The sequence below is a fragment of the Falco rusticolus genome, chromosome 5, assembly GCF_015220075.1.
Source record: "Falco rusticolus isolate bFalRus1 chromosome 5, bFalRus1.pri, whole genome shotgun sequence".
In the NCBI taxonomy this organism is placed as follows: domain Eukaryota; kingdom Metazoa; phylum Chordata; class Aves; order Falconiformes; family Falconidae; genus Falco; species Falco rusticolus.
The window spans coordinates 89,626,195-89,643,002 of NC_051191.1; the positions used below are offsets into that span (position 1 = coordinate 89,626,195).

The following is a 16,808-nucleotide window of genomic DNA, read 5'->3' on the forward strand; positions in this document are numbered from 1 at the left end:
TGAAATTATTACATTTCAGTATTCTTACATTGTTCCATAGCAAATGCACCTTATCTTTCATTACCTATCATTTAATTTCTTTATTTTTGGGTTTTTTACTCTTGTGGCTGAAGTGCATCAGATCTGATATTTTCTAAAGTGTTATAATATGTGCAATTTAACAGTTTCTCAGATTTCATCCGTAATTAAGAAGCATGTATATGAGGAATTGTTCTCTGAAGAGTTACTTTAATGTTATCGGATCTTGGTGGCATAGTCACTGAGTTCCCCTGGGTTTTGTGCATCCCTGAGATGGGCCTCATCTCTTGGTTTACACATTTTTCCTGTAGGCATTCAAGTCTTCACTCTCAAAAGGTGAGGATTTTTTTTTATAATAAAAAATACAGGAGTCTTTGTAGAATAGGTACCTGACTTTAGGCTGTCTGGCTTTGTCTATACTGAATTCTATAGGATTTCTTTGCTGTCTGAGGTGAGCCCAAGTTCTAGCACTTGGTGTCCACCCTTCTCTAGCAGCCAGCCTGATTGCACCTTGAGTTCAGTACACAAATCCCAGTATTTTAGGGACCCCATGTTGATTTGACTGCCTGATGTCATTGCTGTGGTTAATGGGAAGCTTGGAGGCTACTCAAAGGTTTCTCCATGTAGCAGGGAAGTCTGGTGCTGAATATGCCTTAGAGGCATAGGCTATGTCTGGGATTTCCTCAATAGAAGTACTGTTTGCATCATTTCATATTGGAATCTGGAAGCAATAGTATGCATGAGACAAATTCTGTGTAATATCCCACCTTGGATTCATTGCCATGCAGTTATGTAAAAAGCATTTGCTGCCGCTGTTTTCTCACCTGAATCCACTCCCTACTGTCTCAAAAGGATATCTAGGTATCTATTAAACATGATCAGTCTTTCCTCAGTGATGCTTCTCTTCAAAGCTCTTGGGAAGAACTATGGGGAAAAAAAATTATACTGGCTTGAATGTAGAAATGAGAATTAATGAGCCTAGTGATGGGAACCTCCAAAAAGATCTTTACCGTGTGCCAAAATAAATTGGTGCAGCAGTTCTGTACCCCTTCCAAGGTCCAGTCAAAGTAGGGACCAAAGCATAAAAAAAATCCACAGTCATGTTATTAGCCTAAATTTTTCCTTCTCTCTGCAAATGAAGAATAGCTACAACTTAACAAAATCAATTTTAGTAGATAAAGGAAGACAGAGAAAAACATCCAAAGAAGAATGATGCATTTCTAACATGGCAAGCAGAAGAGCATACTCTTCAACAGTTACTGCAGTCCTGCATGAAGATTAAACAACATTATAAATTGTTTCAGGCAGCAGCAATTACTTCCAGGAGATGAGTTTTTCCTGAATTCAGTATTTCACTCATTAGTCTTTGAAAGCAAATGTTGTCCATAGGTTTCTTTAGCTGAATCAGGCAAAAAAGTCCAAGGATTTTGCAAGGAGAAAAAAAAAAAAGTGAAATTTTGAGAAAGGACCCTTTCTCTTCTAGTTGAGCAGAATTGCTTCTTTCTGAAGTGTAATGTGTTTTAACACAATGGCTGAGAAATAGGAGAGCCTTCAGTACTGATCTTTATCTCCTGATTCTTATAAAACTTAGGTATTTTCTTAGTCTCTGATCTGGTACAGATGATGTCTCAGTGGGAAATCACTAAGATGGAGTTTGCAGTGTCTACATCTGTAATTGCTTCTGATCTCTTCAAAGTACCAGAACTGAAATTGATATTAATTTAGTAATCCCAAGACCTTATCTCTTTGGGTTCTGTACCTTGGGTTTTATTCTTTTCAAAATGAGCATCTCCTTGGACAATTTATGAGGTAGAAAGAACTGCCCCATATATACTGTGATTCTTTGAGATGATTACTTGTATAGATTTGAGCTCCCTGTCCAGTTTCCCCTGCGTTTTGGAGTCCCCAGTTCAGGAGAACCGTTATCTCTGGTATGTCAGATTTCCTGGCCCCCACCTATGGGAAAACGAGGTTTGTTCGTCAGTACTACCCACGCTGTCAGGTTTCGGCATGCTGGCTACAACATGCCTTGTAGAGACTCTGTTGTGCTAGCAGTAAGGAGGTGGAGTTTTTAATGAATTTGGAAAAGGTAACAGGCAATAGGCAGATAATTTTTATTACATTTATCCTGAATGATGCCTTCTTATGCCAGAATATTATTTATTTGGGGCTCAGTGTTTATCTTCTCTTTTTGTAATAAACTCTGGAAAACTGTATTCTTGCCTTTCACTTACGGTAAAAGCCTTAAATCAGTCAGCACTGGAAGAATGTAGCTGTGTATTTCTCTGTCAGTGCAGGGCAGATGACTAGTTCCTATCCGGGGTTGCTGTCAGGTTGTATAAATAACAAGTGACAGCATTCTTTGCCTGCAAATGATAATGAGAAAGGGGGGGGGGGGGTGGGTGTATTTTTTAAAAAAGGCTTGCTGATATTTATTTGAAATTAACAGAACTTTCAGCAGCTTGCTTTGTTAAATTATAACTTAGCTTTTTATTTATTTAAGTCATTAGAGGTACGACTTCAGTATGAAGTAGAAGATATCATTACTCCTGAACCAGAAATAATTCCTGCATTTCCAGATGCCTCTTCCCAGCTTCCTTCTGTAAAGAGCCTTTCAGGCAGTACCAACACTGTAGCATGCGAAGGAACGATGAAGGATAGCATCCCATGTCTTAGGTAAGTCTATGCCATTGTTCAAACATTTATCTTTCTAAAAAAAAAGCATTGCTATTGTTGTAGTAACAATCCATCAAGTATCAAGAAAAAGAGGTTAATCGTATGTATGCGCCACAAAATGAGAAGAAACCAGAATATGGAACAAACAAAATAATTAAGGCAAAGTAATGAACAAGGGATTTTAAAAGGCTAGAAGTAATTATGAGGAAGGTAAACTGTTATAGTAAAGGTTTGACTGTAATTTTCCAGTATGATCTAGGAGTAAATCTTCATCTCTTACCCACAATTTTGAATGGAACACAAGCACCACAGAACAGATCAAGGCATGTATGAGGATTTATTTTTTGAGTTCACAAAGAGACTTCCATAGACCAGACGTGCGCAAAGCTTTTCCTTGGTTAATTAGTATAACGCTAAAATCTTTCTTTGTGAAGTATATGCATTTTTTTGTATGTAAGAGATGGAAACTGTGTTCATACTCATGGAACAATTGTTAAAATATACAGTTATGAAACAGTTGCACTGTGTGGAAGTGTATATATGTTGAATCTTTAGAAAGAAGCAAGTTGTTGTCTGCTAGAGTACATATTGACACTGTTCGGAATAGATTAATACGTTCTTACTAATAAGGCAGATAAATTATGGACTTGAATAGTTGCAAAACAGAATTCTGTACAAAGCACTAGAAACTGTAATTTTCCAGCAATTATAGTGCACCGCTGATAACAATTGCCCTCATTTTAGTGAATTCATTATTATTTCAGTCTAATTATTATTAAAGATTTTAAATACCTCAATTATTTCAAAAACAGTTTAAATGAACATTCCCTGACTTTGCAGATACTTTGGGCAGTTGAGCTCCTGAAAATAGGATTAGCATTTAAAAGCAATATCGCGACATTGTTCTAGTGAAATTAACAGTATTTTTTGGCATCCCATTCATTTGCCTACCTTATTCAGTCAGGCAGTTGAACCTCAGACCTCAGTTTAACCATTAATATAAACCATGAAAATCAATAGAAGTGGCAGAGAGAAGTTACTAAAAAAATCCCAATGTGAAATCTATTTATGATACCGAAATCAGCAAGACTGTAATTGATTATTTCAGTGGGTAAGACTTGCCCTTAAGGGCTTCTTATTTGATTTGGTCTGGGGAGAAGACAAATTGTTGATCTTGGAGGCAGGAAAGCTGTAATGGACCTAGTAGAGGTACTGCTGGTTAATTTTTAGAGGTTTGCTTAACTCCATATGATCTCACGTTAAGCTGCCCAACTGATTTTTGTCCCATTTTACACAAAGTAAATGTAAACTTATTTTGACAGAGAAGTGTTTTTTCAAAGTAGAAGTATATATGACTAGGACTGCTGACATACTCCCTCTTACATTTATATAAAAGCATACTGTGTACACTCTCTTCCTTTTCAATAGAGAAAGGCATATAAATATCCACAGTTTTCCCCAAAACCCTAACTGGGTCCACATTCCCTGTTCATCAAAAAACTTCTAAGAAGAATTATGATGATAAAATGAATGTAGTGCTGGAAACACAGAAAACCCAGCAGAGACCTAGATGATGCTGTTGACTTTACATGCAAGTCATTCAGGTGGGCAGCAGTACAGAATCTAAGATAGAGTGATAATAACGTAAAGCTACAGCCACCTACACATGCAGGGTGAGTGCACAACTTCAACTATATTGATAATCCACATAAAATTTTACATAGAGACTAGCTTTTAATCTTGGTTCCATTGTGTTGATTTTCATATCTGCTTCTCAACCTTGTCACAGCAAATGAGTGGTGCTCCACACTACGTAATTTTTGCTAGTCAGAATGACTGAATATTTGCTCTGAATAGGTACTAAAAGAGGGTGACTGAAGGGGCTGAAGCAATGAAAACTTGGCATTTTTTTGTAAATGTTACCAAGAGAGGCAGGCAGCAGTGTGGAATAAATATTTCTCTTGCTTATTGTGGAAGATTTTGTAATGAAATATACAGCTATAATAACATAAGAAACTGATGTATTTGTGAATCTGTATGCATATAAATATTTTTGATGTAAATACTGTCATCAAAAAGCTGTACCCAGGATGTAAGTCTTTGTGCCCAGACTTTTAGTATCATCCTAAAATTAGATCAATCAGGGGTTTTGACAGAAGCTCCAAGTAGCTCCAAAATGATAAAGAACTGTGATTATCTCACAAAGAAAATTAAAACCCAAAACTTTACAACAAACAAATTCAGTGTAGGATAATAAGAACATGTCAAGGAAATCACTGAAATTTATACATTTCTTCTGCGCATACTCCTGTGGTCCCTTTAGGTTTATAGTATCATAGAATCATAGAATGGGTTGGGTTGGAAGGGACCTTAAGGATCCTCCAGCTCCAGCCCCCCTGCCCTGGGCAGGGACACCTTCCACTAGAGCAGGTTGCTCCAAGCCCCGTCCAACCTGGCCTTGAGCACTGCCAGGGATGGGGCACCCACAGCTGCTCTGGGCAGCCTGTGCCAGCACCTCACCACCCTCACAGTAAAGAATTTCTTTCTAATATCTGATCTAAATCTACCCTCTTCTAGTTAAAAGCCACTACCCCTTGTCCTATCACTACACATCCTTGTAAGAAGCCCCTCTCCAGCTTTCTTGTCGACCCTCTTTAGGTACTGGGAGCTGCTCTAAGGTCTCCCCGGAGCCTTCCCTTCCCCAGGCTGAACAACCCCAGCTCTCCCAGCCTGCCTGCACAGCAGAGGGGCTCCTGCCCCTGGTCACCTTCATGGCCTCCTCTGGACCTGCTCCAACAGCTCCATGCCCTTCTTATGCTGGGAGCCCCAGGGTGTATGAACACTTGAAAAAAAGCAGTCCAAAACAAAATGAAGAACTGTCTATCAACATTACTGTTCAAGCAAGATAGATAGTGAAGCCAGTGAAATAGCTCAGATATCCTTAAGGAGGAAGGTGTCACAGGAACATGGGAATGACAAACTGAATCATGTAATCTGAAACTGTTTTATGCCAGTCTTATGGTCTTTCACCAGCTATAACTTATTCTTATGCTCAGAGAAAATCTCTATGAAATAACATCCATCTTACCAAAGAAGATCCTCAAATTTGCAGTGAAAAGTAGTTTTTTGCTTTTTTTTGCTCAGGTAACAACAATCGGAAAGAAAAATTAGAAGGCACTTCAAGTTCTCTAATTTTTTTCAGCATGTTGTTAAAAACACATTGGAAAAGTAATATCATAATAAAACATATTTTAGAAGATCAGAATTAATTCTGCAGCTATTGTCAGTCTCATGGTAGTTTATTTAAAAGAAGAAAAAGACAAACGCATTGGCTTGACAGACATTTGTTGGAACTTACCAAAGCAGCATGTTTGATGCTTGTATTCCCCCGCATCATCAACTATCCATTAGAAAATATGGATGGAAAACATGTCTGCTCAGCTGAAAGGGCATTAGAGTTAAGTCTTGCTTCTTGGATCTCATCTACCTGTTCTATATTTTTTGTAACATTTTTAAGGGCAGGAGCTGAAAACTGAAAATGGGGTGCAAGGTGGAAACACCATCACTAGTATGCCTCTTAAAGGCTCACCCACAGGCATAAGAAGTTGAAGGGGCCCATCACAAAGATACTCTGGAGGACTATGTATATAAAACACTCAGCTTCTGCCTGCTGTGAAGTTTGTTTGAAAAGAATACATTTTTCATCGTATACAAATCTTGTTTGTAGTTTCAGTTTTCACCTGTCTCAAAAGACCCCTCTTCCTTAGCAGCTCAAGTTCACACATGTTCGTCCCTTTGTCCCCGCCATGAATACTCCTGGATAATCCAGGGCTTCAATAAACTTAGGGATAGTGTCACTTCAGAAATGCTTATGGATATGTATCTTAGGAACAAAGGGAAGGGCAAAGCTTTAGTGCCAGCAGAACAGGGGAGAAAGTGCAAACTTTCAGCAGAGGTTTGCTGTTAATAGGAAATGCAAAGCTGTTGCCCACTGTGGTGGGCTGACCTTGGCTGGCTGCCAGGTGCCCACCCAGCCACTCTGCCACTCCCTGTCCTCAACAGGACAAGGGGAAGAAAATAAGATGAAGGAGCTCGTGGGCTGAGATAAAGACAAGGAGATCACTTACCAGTTACTGTCATAGGCAAAACAGACTCAACTAGAGGAAAAGTAATGTCGTTTACTGCCCATTAAAATAGGGTTGGATGATGAGAAACAAACCCCAAAATTAAAACACCTGCCCCCCCACCTTCCTTTTTTCCCTATTTCACTCCTTCGTTCCCAGCTCTTCTACCTCCTCCACCCCAAGCACTGCAGGGTGATGGGGAATGGTGGTCGTGGTCAGCCCAAAACAGTTGCTCTCTGCCACTCCTTCCTCCTCACACTTTGCCCTGCTCTGGTGTGGGGTCCCTCTCACAGAGTACAGACTTTCAGGATAAACCTGCTCCAGCATGGGCTTTCTACAAGCCACAGTTCCTTCAGGAAGTACCCTCTTGCTCCACCATTACGTCCTCCAAGGGCTGTGGTGTGGATATCTACCCCACCATGGTCCTCTCTATGGGCTGCAGGGGGAATCACTGCTCCCACACCTGGAGCATGACCTCCTCTCCTCCTCCTTCTCACACGTTGGTATCTGCAGGGCTGTTTCTCACATTTTTGTTCCTCCCTTCTTTTTTCCAGGCAGCATTTCCTGCCCTTTCTTAAATTTGTTTTCCCAGAGGTGTCACCAGCTTGTCTGAGGGGCTCAGCTGTGTCCTGCCAGGGTTCTGTGGCAGAGCCAGCTGGAACTGACTGCAGCATGGGGGCCACCCCTGTAGACCCCCACCCCACACTACCAAAACCTGGCCACACAGCTCACGTACTTCTGTGGTCAGAGAGGGGAAAAGGTAGGAGCAGGTCACGGTCGTGATGGTGAGAGGAGATGTTTATGTCTTGGAGATTCAAGTGAAGGTCTCATTCCTCATCCTGAAATGCTGCATATATTCTGCTGTGGTATCAAGATACGCGATACCCAGATATGCGACCCCATTTCCTCAGGTATAAAAGGTATACTGTGATAGGGCTATGGAGTTTGAGGAGGCTACGGGACCTGAGAAAGTTGCAGGCGATAAGGCATCCCACAGCTAACAGTGAACTGTTTAACTCTTGCACCAGCTCGTGTTTCTGCTGCTTCCTCTCTTCAGGCTTCACACAACCGTGTATTAGTTCCAACAGGGGGTCTTGTGCAACCCTACTGCACCATGTGCTTACTCTGGCTTGGTCAGCCTGCACTTCAGAAAGCCTTATCTCACTACTGCCAGCCCTGCTTTTTGGCTCCCATCATTGTTTGGCATGCTAGAGTTGCAGTATGGTGTGTATCTCTTGCAGTCTGTCACCAGCCATGGGTAACAAGCTTTCTTATGCAAGAGAATTAAAGTGGTTAATTTCTTGACTCTAACCAGGCAGATAAAGTGCTGTTCATCTCCACTATTGACACATTGTCCTGACGAGATTCCTTTCCAGTTTGGGTCAAGACTGTGGCTGTTGAGGGCTTTCTTTTTGCTCTTGTGACTGCAGCAACCCTGCGTGGGGCAGGGAGGAGTGCTAGTCCAAACCTGTGGCCTGAGGTCTGTTCTCACAGCTGGTCCTGCACAATCAGGAATGAGGAAGAGGAGGCCAAGGAAAAAGCATCCTGCTTGCTGAACTCAGCTGCCGTGTCTTTCCTATGACAAGATCCAAGCCAAGTGGCTGATTATTGCTCCAGATCAATGGATATATAAGATCTGAACAGTACGACAGGCAAAAGAAATAATGTGCCAAGCCACTGTGAAGAAAATGCATTTAGAAAGATAGATGAGGAATACCTTTCTTGTTAAATGATAAATAAGGGAAAGTTTTGGCAAGGTTAGTGAACCCTCTACAAAAAAATATAAGCAGTACAGCACAAACTGTATTACTGAAATGGTTAATTCAATAGGGTGTGAATGTCTTTTGAAAAGGCAGTTATAGATGATGTTGTATGGGGGGTGGGGGGGTGCAGGGGCCCCTGTGAGGAGCAGCTGGGGCTGCCCCAAGCCTGTTCCACCTGCTCCAACCCACCCACCACAGGGCATGGCTGGCCCCGCAGCCAAAAGGATGGCTCCTCTGGGAAAACAAATTTAATAAAGGGCAAAAAATATTGCACAGCAGTTGTGAGAGAGAGAAGTGAGAAAAAAGTATGTGAAACAGCCCTGTAGCCACTAAGGTGTGAGGAAGAGGTGCTCCAGGTGTCGGAGCAGACATTCCCCTGTAGCCTGTGGAGGAGCCCATGGTGAGGCAGGCTGTCCCCCTCAGCCCCTGGAGAGCCCACGTCGGAGAAGGCTCCTGGCAGGAGCTGCAGCCAGTGGAGAGGAGCCCAGTCAGGAGCAAGTTTTCTGGCTGAAGCTGTGGCCTGGGAGGACCCACGCTGGAGTGGTCTGCTCCCGAAGGGCTGTGCCGCCTGGGAGGGAGCAGGGGAAGAGTATGAGGAAAGAGTTAGCAGACACAATGTTGTGGACTGACTGCCACCATCGTTCCCCATCCCCGCTGTGCTGCTTGGGATGAGGAAGGAGGTAGAAGAGTCAGGAGTAAAATTGAGCCTGGAAAGGAGTGGTGGGGAGAGGGTATTTTTAGTTTTGTCTTTTCAAAGAATTTTTCACTCTCCTACTTTATCTTTAATTGGCAATAAATGCAATCAGTTTGCCCCAAGTTAAGTCTGTTTTGCCTGTGATGGTAATTGGTAAGCAATATCCCTGTCCTATCTCGACCCGTGAGCTTTTTCATGTAGTATTTTTCCCCTTTCCTATTGAGGAGGGGGAGTGAGAGAGCAGCTGGCCAAGGTTAACCCACCACAAATATTAATGTCTTATTAAGGGAATAGTCCTTATGCCTTAAGAACTTCTCCAAAAAGTATCTTCAAGTGCTTCTACTGCTAACATTGAGCTGGAGATTTTTTCCCTTTGTTTCATAAGGTACTTCCATGTCCAGTCTGTTCCCATGCTCTAGATCAGACCATAAAAGTGTGAGAACTATCTCACAGTCTTCTGTTCTTCATAACCTCTGCCAGGATTAGAGCACTTCTTGCATTGTACATTGTTGGTTGTGTTACTGCAGTTATCTTGCTCAGAACTTTTGCCCTGGTGCCTTTTGGTGGTTATGTTTTACTTCATTTTACTTCAGCTTTCTGCATCTATCTTTAGTTTTCCAAGACTGCTGGTAGCCCTGTTTGCCACCAAGACCTCTATCCCAACAGATGCAGTCAGTGTAGCTACAAAAAACCTGATAGTCTTGGTTATTGAATAATAAGATTAAATACCCTCTCTTGAAAGAAGTGCTTGCCTATTTGCTTCTGAGTAGAAATTAATTGGGCTTTTTTCTAATCTGATCCATCATCTTTTCAGGTATATGGGCCAGGGCTGCTTGGAAAGCTTGCTGAGTCACATCATAGTCAGGTTTAGGAGATAGTCTGCATCATCAGAGTCATCAAAGAATTCTCTGTAAGATCCAGCACACAGGATAATACTGCTTAAGATATTTATGGTAGAGATATATGCATAGAGAAGCACTTATAGCAGAGAGAAATATTACGTGCCAAAAACTGCAGTTCTTCACAATGTGTTGTCCGTGTCTATATTAACTAGCTACGCTCAGTACTTTCCTGATTCTTAGTCTTTCTCTGGGTACTATTTTTTCCAGGGTTAGAGGATTTTATGTGATAGACTGCCCTGTTATGGCTGTGTGCAGAGGGGTGCACACAGTATAAGCAGACTCAACATTTATAGCTACTATGAACATGCACTGGCTAGCGGGCTTTACGTCTAAACTACTACCTGCAGTATGAATGTACAAATGAATAACATGAATACCTTAAAGTATTGCTGTTCTTGCATAGTATCTTCTTTTGGTGTATCATCACGTTCAGTTCTATTAGTCCGGAGCACACATCAAGTAGTCATACAGAAGTGTTCAGTTCTTACACCTCCCCTTAATACATACACCTGCACTACTTGCTTCTCAAGTCACTGAGCTTGCCATAACAGAACATGGAGCAGTGTTAATAAGGATATCAGATTTTATGTAGGAAGATTCGTTCATTAAGACCAGATCACATACTAGGTGACTATACCCCTAAGAAGGAAACAGGACTTTTTAAAGTGTGCATTATCTAGCATAAGAAAATGTTCTGACAAAGGAATATCAAAGAAAAATGATTAAGTAAAAAATATTTTTATTGACCCCCACCTACATCTTCTCCAGAGTTTCTCCTCTAGGGAACATTGAAGTTTTCAGATTTGTTTCTACGACAGAAAGGAAAGTCGGAACCTGGAATTCCTCCAAAATAATCCTGTTCTGATTGGAACACCCAGTCTCAACCTATGGGTATACACACAGTGTGCTGCAAGGGCTGGTACTGCTCTGGACTTACTAAGGGTTGTGCTTCACTAGTGTTTTCTCAAGAAAAGCAGTTGTTATTCATGGCCCAGTCTGCTTGTTTGTTTGTTTGTTTGTTCTTATTCTGTACCTCCTCTTCTTAGTGTTAAGACTCGACCTGTGCGAATGCCTCCTGGATACCAGGCAGATCTTGTTATTCAGTTGGTGTGGGTGGATGGTGAGCCTCCACAACAGATTACCAGTCTTGCTGTAAACTCTGCTTATGGACTGTAAGTAACTCAAAGTTAAGGTTGCATTGATTTATTGTTTATTGCACTAAATGATGTATTTTCCAATTATACGTTGAAGTTTCCCACAGACAATTAAAAGTCAGAGTAAAAATAATCTAGGTTGCTCTAACCCAGATTCTTGGGGGGAAATTATTTGAACTCACGTAAAGGTTGTAATATGAGAAGTTAAACTTTTCACTAGTCCTATTTAAAAGGCTTAATCTTTTCAAATTATTCTATCCATCCTTTCAAATAAAATCTAATTACCTTTCAAATCTGTAATTTTAAAAGTTATTTTGAAAGGATCACCAAGGTGAAATACCTTTTATAGAGAATGGTGATGGGATTAAGTGTTAAATATCATTTATCACGACATCATACCTTAGTTGGAGATTGTCTTCTGAGAACAGCATTTTTCTGTCTGTACTAATCTGTTTGCAAGAGGACCAGTGACCTGAAACCGAAAACTGAGTAAGGAACATTCAAATGCTAAATTCTGTATGGAAATGCAAGTGGGCGCGTCGGTATTTTTTTCCTAAGGTTCAATTTATCTGCCAGTTTTTAATGTTTTATCTCACTGATGGTTGCTCAGATACATTAAAATGGTTTTCCCTGTAGAAGATGTAACTCAGATAAAAACTATAGACTATAATGGGTGTTAGGTGTCTGACTCCTGCTGATTTCCAGTAAGTCACTTGATTCTCTTCAGAGACTTTCAGAAACTGTATGCGGAGCCTTTACATTTGAGCAAAAAAAAATGTTGTTTGAGGGCTGTTTTGTTAAGTCTTTGGCCTCAATTTCCAGACAGTTTCCTGTTCATGATCTCTAGAAGTTTCTTTTGTTTCACCATACCTAGATACTTCTGTCACTTGTGCAAATTCTTGGGGTTTGCCTCATTTGTTCCCTTGCGGGTCTCAGGCCTCAAGGCAGCACCTGACTTCAGGAATATCACAACATTCTCCCACTTGTGAAGTACCTGCCAGTTGCAGTTCTCCTGGTACTCACAGTGGTTGCCTAAACATACCTGATTCAATCAAATGCTCTAAATTGTTTCCTTTGCTAGGAGCAGTAATAGTTTAGAGGACAGCCTCCTTTAAAACACCATATACTAAATACGAGTGTATCAGAAATAAATGCATGTATCAATAAAATAGCCCAATAACCTGAACTTAACTTTCCTACAAAAGCTAGTCCCAAGAAAGGCCTATTTCTTTAAATTCCTTCTGCAAACTCTCTTCTCTCTCCCTCTCTCGTCTCTCAACATTTTCCTTGGGCCTATGACAAGGTACAGTCCCATCTTTCATTGAATTTTTGTTCAATACTTTACTTTTCTCCTGTTTTCTAACCTCACAACGTGGAAAAGCTGCCACTGGTGGTTTTGCCATGCTATTTGTAGTGTTCTTTGGGTCATTTTTTTGCTTAATTATTTTTCCTAGAATAATTAGTTTAACTAGCAGGAAGGCACAGGATGGTGAGTGTGTTCCGAAGTGTCTGCTTCCAGTGTTCTTTTAATTACTTTGATTTCTGTAACTGTATATTACAAATAATAGGAACGTAGTGTCCCTGATATTGCTGCAGCCATGAAACAGGACTAAAGTAAGATTAAAAAAACTACTTTATCCCCAGCAAAGGTAAAAGACTTCAGACATTGTGAAACTTTATTTAATGTGTTTTGTTTACTTTTAATGGTACCGAGCTACAAATTAGAAGTATCAACACCTGGGTTTTTTCTACTGAAATGATCAAAAAACTTCATTATGTAATGAAAGTAGAAGAGAAACATTTACAAAATGCTTCAATTACGACTGAAGGTCTACAAGGTTAAACACAATTAATAAATGTTTTACTGTATGTTCTGTTGAAAATTGTCTCTGAAAATTTGTTACTAGCTCATGTGATAAAAATTTTCAGCCAGTCTACGTATTGTCGCGAAATGTCTGATGAGGATTTTATGATATTTCTGTGAAAGATACCCACAGAATAGAACATTTCCTAGCAACTAATTCTATTCATCACTCAAAATTGAGAAATCATTATGCTTCTTTTGCATTTGATTTCATTAAGACTTGGATGCTAGCAATTTATCTTAAACCTTGTTAATAGTACTGTCTCTCTAGATTTTCTTATCATTCCTCAGAAGTGTTACAATATTAATGAGCAATTTCTGATTTTTCTTGGTAAAGTAATTTAGGTATAAGCAATATTATATCCATGCTTCTGTGTGAATTTAAAGAAGTCTAGAAAAAGGCAGACCAGGAAGTGATGATCTGTTCTGTTAATTTGCTGACCAGAGAGTGAATGACCACTAGCTCTTCTTGTGACTCATATTTTCCAAATTTAATGTCTCAGGTTAATAATTTTCAAAATTCAGATAGCTCTAGTTTTTGCTCACTGAAGTATTAACAGATGAGGTTGACACTTGGTATTTTTATTCCTTTATTTTTCTTCTCCACCTAGAACACAGGGATTTACGAACACAGGAATTGCTTTGCCGTAGTAATCTTTTTCACTTCAATATCCTTTCTCTGACAATGCCTATTAACATATGCTTTAGAGCGAAATACAAGAATGCCAAAAACAAACAGCAAAATATTTTTTTTCTATTCTTTATCAGTCAATTTGTGTTAAGAAACATGAAGACATATAAAACTTTGCACAATATGGTCTTCTGGCAAATGTGACAGGGTTCCTTTTTGTCCCAGGAAAACTCTCTTAAAAATTATTTTGTTCTTCTATTAAGCAAAACAAGCTTTAGTAATTTCTGAAACAGATATTACTCTGTATTCATAAAATATGGACTTTATTCCCCAGTTCACCTTATGATCTTTCCCCATAAGCACAAATATTGCCAAATCAAGGTGGATTTGTACACACTTTAAGCTGGTGTATATTAGTAGCTGTTTAAGCTACAGATCAACGAAGAGTCAATGGGGAAAAGGGTACATTCGTCATATTTCCACAGATGCTGTATGAAAGTCAGTGTTAAGTCAAGGGTAGAAAAAATATGGTGTAGTAACAACCAGTAGAATTTGAGTCACTGTTATAGATGGTGCCTTAATTGGACAGTTTGACAAATAATTAAAACTCACCTCATTTTCATCCTTTACCTTTTCTATTTGCTATATGTAACTCTCTTTTTTATAATGGAAGCAGAAGGAGAAAAGGTACAACAGAGGGAAATGTTCTGTCTACCCTGATTCCCCTTCCTCCATCTCATTACTTCTCTCTTTCCTTACTGTTTTTCCACACACAAATTCACATATCTCCTGTAAGATATTTTGGAGCTATATTAAGAAGAGTCAGGTGGAGGTGAGTGCACAGCTCAATTTTAGCATGAACTGAATGCTTAAATATTTTTGCCGGGCTTTGAACTGACCACCTTAACCCCTTCTTACATAAAATGATGAAACTTGATCACAAATTATTCTTAATCTGATTGAGCATGGTTTGAGATTTTGAGTTTCCTTGTGGCTGCACCTGCAATCCTTTCTATCTGGAAGTTAAAACTGTACTCTGATAGAAAAGGAGAGACTTCTGTACAATAATTCTCAGTATATAATATCCCTGCTTAAATCAGTTCTCCAACAATGCAGTGTCAAGACTTTGGCATATGGATCCTTCCAATAGTCATATGCTCTGTGAACTGATTTGCCATTATTTAATCCAGAATTATTCAGTTTTGCTTGCCTATTTTAATATTAAATCTTAAATAGGTTTAATGTTTTAGTGAGAATACGAAGCAAAGATATTACCTGCTGAGTTATATGGGTTTCCATATGCTATGGTTAACTTCAGACTTTCTCCCAGTTCTTACATATAGACATGTTTAGCATCTGTTTTCTTCCTTTTCCCTTTTTATTTCTTCTCCTCAGATCGATGCACTGTATTCTTCCTCCCCCCACCCTCCACCCCTTCCAATCTGGGGAAGAAGCAAGACTAGAAAACATTTTTGTGGGAGAGGAGGAGAAAGTGCTGCTGGTCCAGTGCTTCTTCCCACTTTCTGAAACTGGTGTCGGGAAATCAGTAATAGTGATAGAGAAGAATCAGGCAGAATGCTTCAGAAGGGACTTCCAAGGCAAAAAAAGAAAGAAATTGTTCCATCTCTTTTTCCTTATAACAAGGCTGCAGTCCAGATCTTAGGCAATCTCATATCAGTTTGGAGATCTTGATCAAACCACCATCAGAATGGCATGTGTAAGAAGCATTGCAGAGGGGCAGAGACAGTTTTGGCCAAGCTGATAGAGTTGGTAGGAAATTATATAACTACCTTTCAGATTTGGGTATCTCCACAGTACAGCTTAATAGATTTAATTTATCGTTTATATTTCGTTTAAAATAATTATTTATACAGGTAGTTGTATCTAGATTTTAATCTGTATTTGTATTTTATATCTATGTATAACCACTTTTTAAGATCTACGTCCAGATTTGTAGGCTTAATTTAGATCATTATGACTAGAATTACATTGCTCAGTAAAGAGATATTTAGACGTTATGGCAATGCGTTCGGCACAGAAGGTTGTTTGAAAGTCTTTCTGGAAAGTCAGCTACTCTGCTTCAGGACACAATTTTGTAAATTCAGAATTAAAAATCTAAGAATTATAAAATGTAATCTTTGATAGTTTCTGAAGAAAATCTTCGTGCTGTATTCATAATAATGAATAATAATTATTGTTTGCACCACTTAATTACATGTTAGTAATCCCTTTGGGGAACATTTCTTTTCTCAGAGTGGCATTTGGAAACTGCAACGGTTTGGCTGTTGTGGACATCATGCAGAAGACAGTACTGCTGAGCATGGGAACCCTTGACCTATATGGATCAAGTGATCCGTACCAGCGTCAGCCCCGTTCACCTCGCAAAAGCAAGCAGTTTGCTGCAGGTAGGAAATAAATTATTGTGATTATGAGCCTGATATGTTCTTTGGTCCTTTTGCCTGTGGCTTTTTACAGTGCTTTTGAAGTGCATGACTATTTGCTGGCCAATGGAAGTTTTGTAACTTGACGAAAGAAACCTGACATGCTTTAGGTACTGACACTTTCTCAGAAAGAAAATGTTTTATGAAGTTTATTCTTTTGGGATGGAGGTCAGCAAGTGATTCCCTTAGCTGAGTCTATGTAAAAAATCTTAATGAGCAGAGCAGTAAATGGTTTCTCTGGCAGTCACTTGAAGTGTAGTCTGTGTGCTGTTTTCTTTCTGGTTTCAGTAAGTTCATACCAATAGGTAAGACTTCAATTTAAACTTACTTGTCTCTTCTGCCATGTGCTATTTGTTGGTATGTGAAAAGGCAGTTGTGTTTGGCGAAGTGTTAACACCTGAGAGACATGCTGTGTAGGTAGCACAGGTAGTTCAAATAAGCCACTTTGTTAGTGAATTGAAGCTCTTGATAGAAACTTACTAAATCCAGGTGTACCCCATTTAAACATTTGATGCCAAGAGGAGCACATTTGTAAGGCACA

At 39.6% G+C, this 16,808-nt stretch overlaps 1 protein-coding gene across 4 annotated transcripts in view; it reads left to right on the forward strand.

Moving 5' to 3' along the window:
• The window catches only part of STXBP5L (syntaxin binding protein 5 like), a 207,431-nt gene that overhangs the window by 135,270 nt on the left and 55,353 nt on the right, over window positions 1–16,808 (forward strand). For all 4 annotated transcript variants that reach the window (XM_037387448.1, XM_037387449.1, XM_037387450.1 and 1 more), the window contains exons 16-18: window positions 2,522–2,694; window positions 11,224–11,349; window positions 16,080–16,231. In XM_037387448.1, the coding sequence (XP_037243345.1) occupies window positions 2,522–2,694; window positions 11,224–11,349; window positions 16,080–16,231 (451 nt within the window). The remainder of the gene's footprint in view (window positions 1–2,521; window positions 2,695–11,223; window positions 11,350–16,079; window positions 16,232–16,808) is intronic.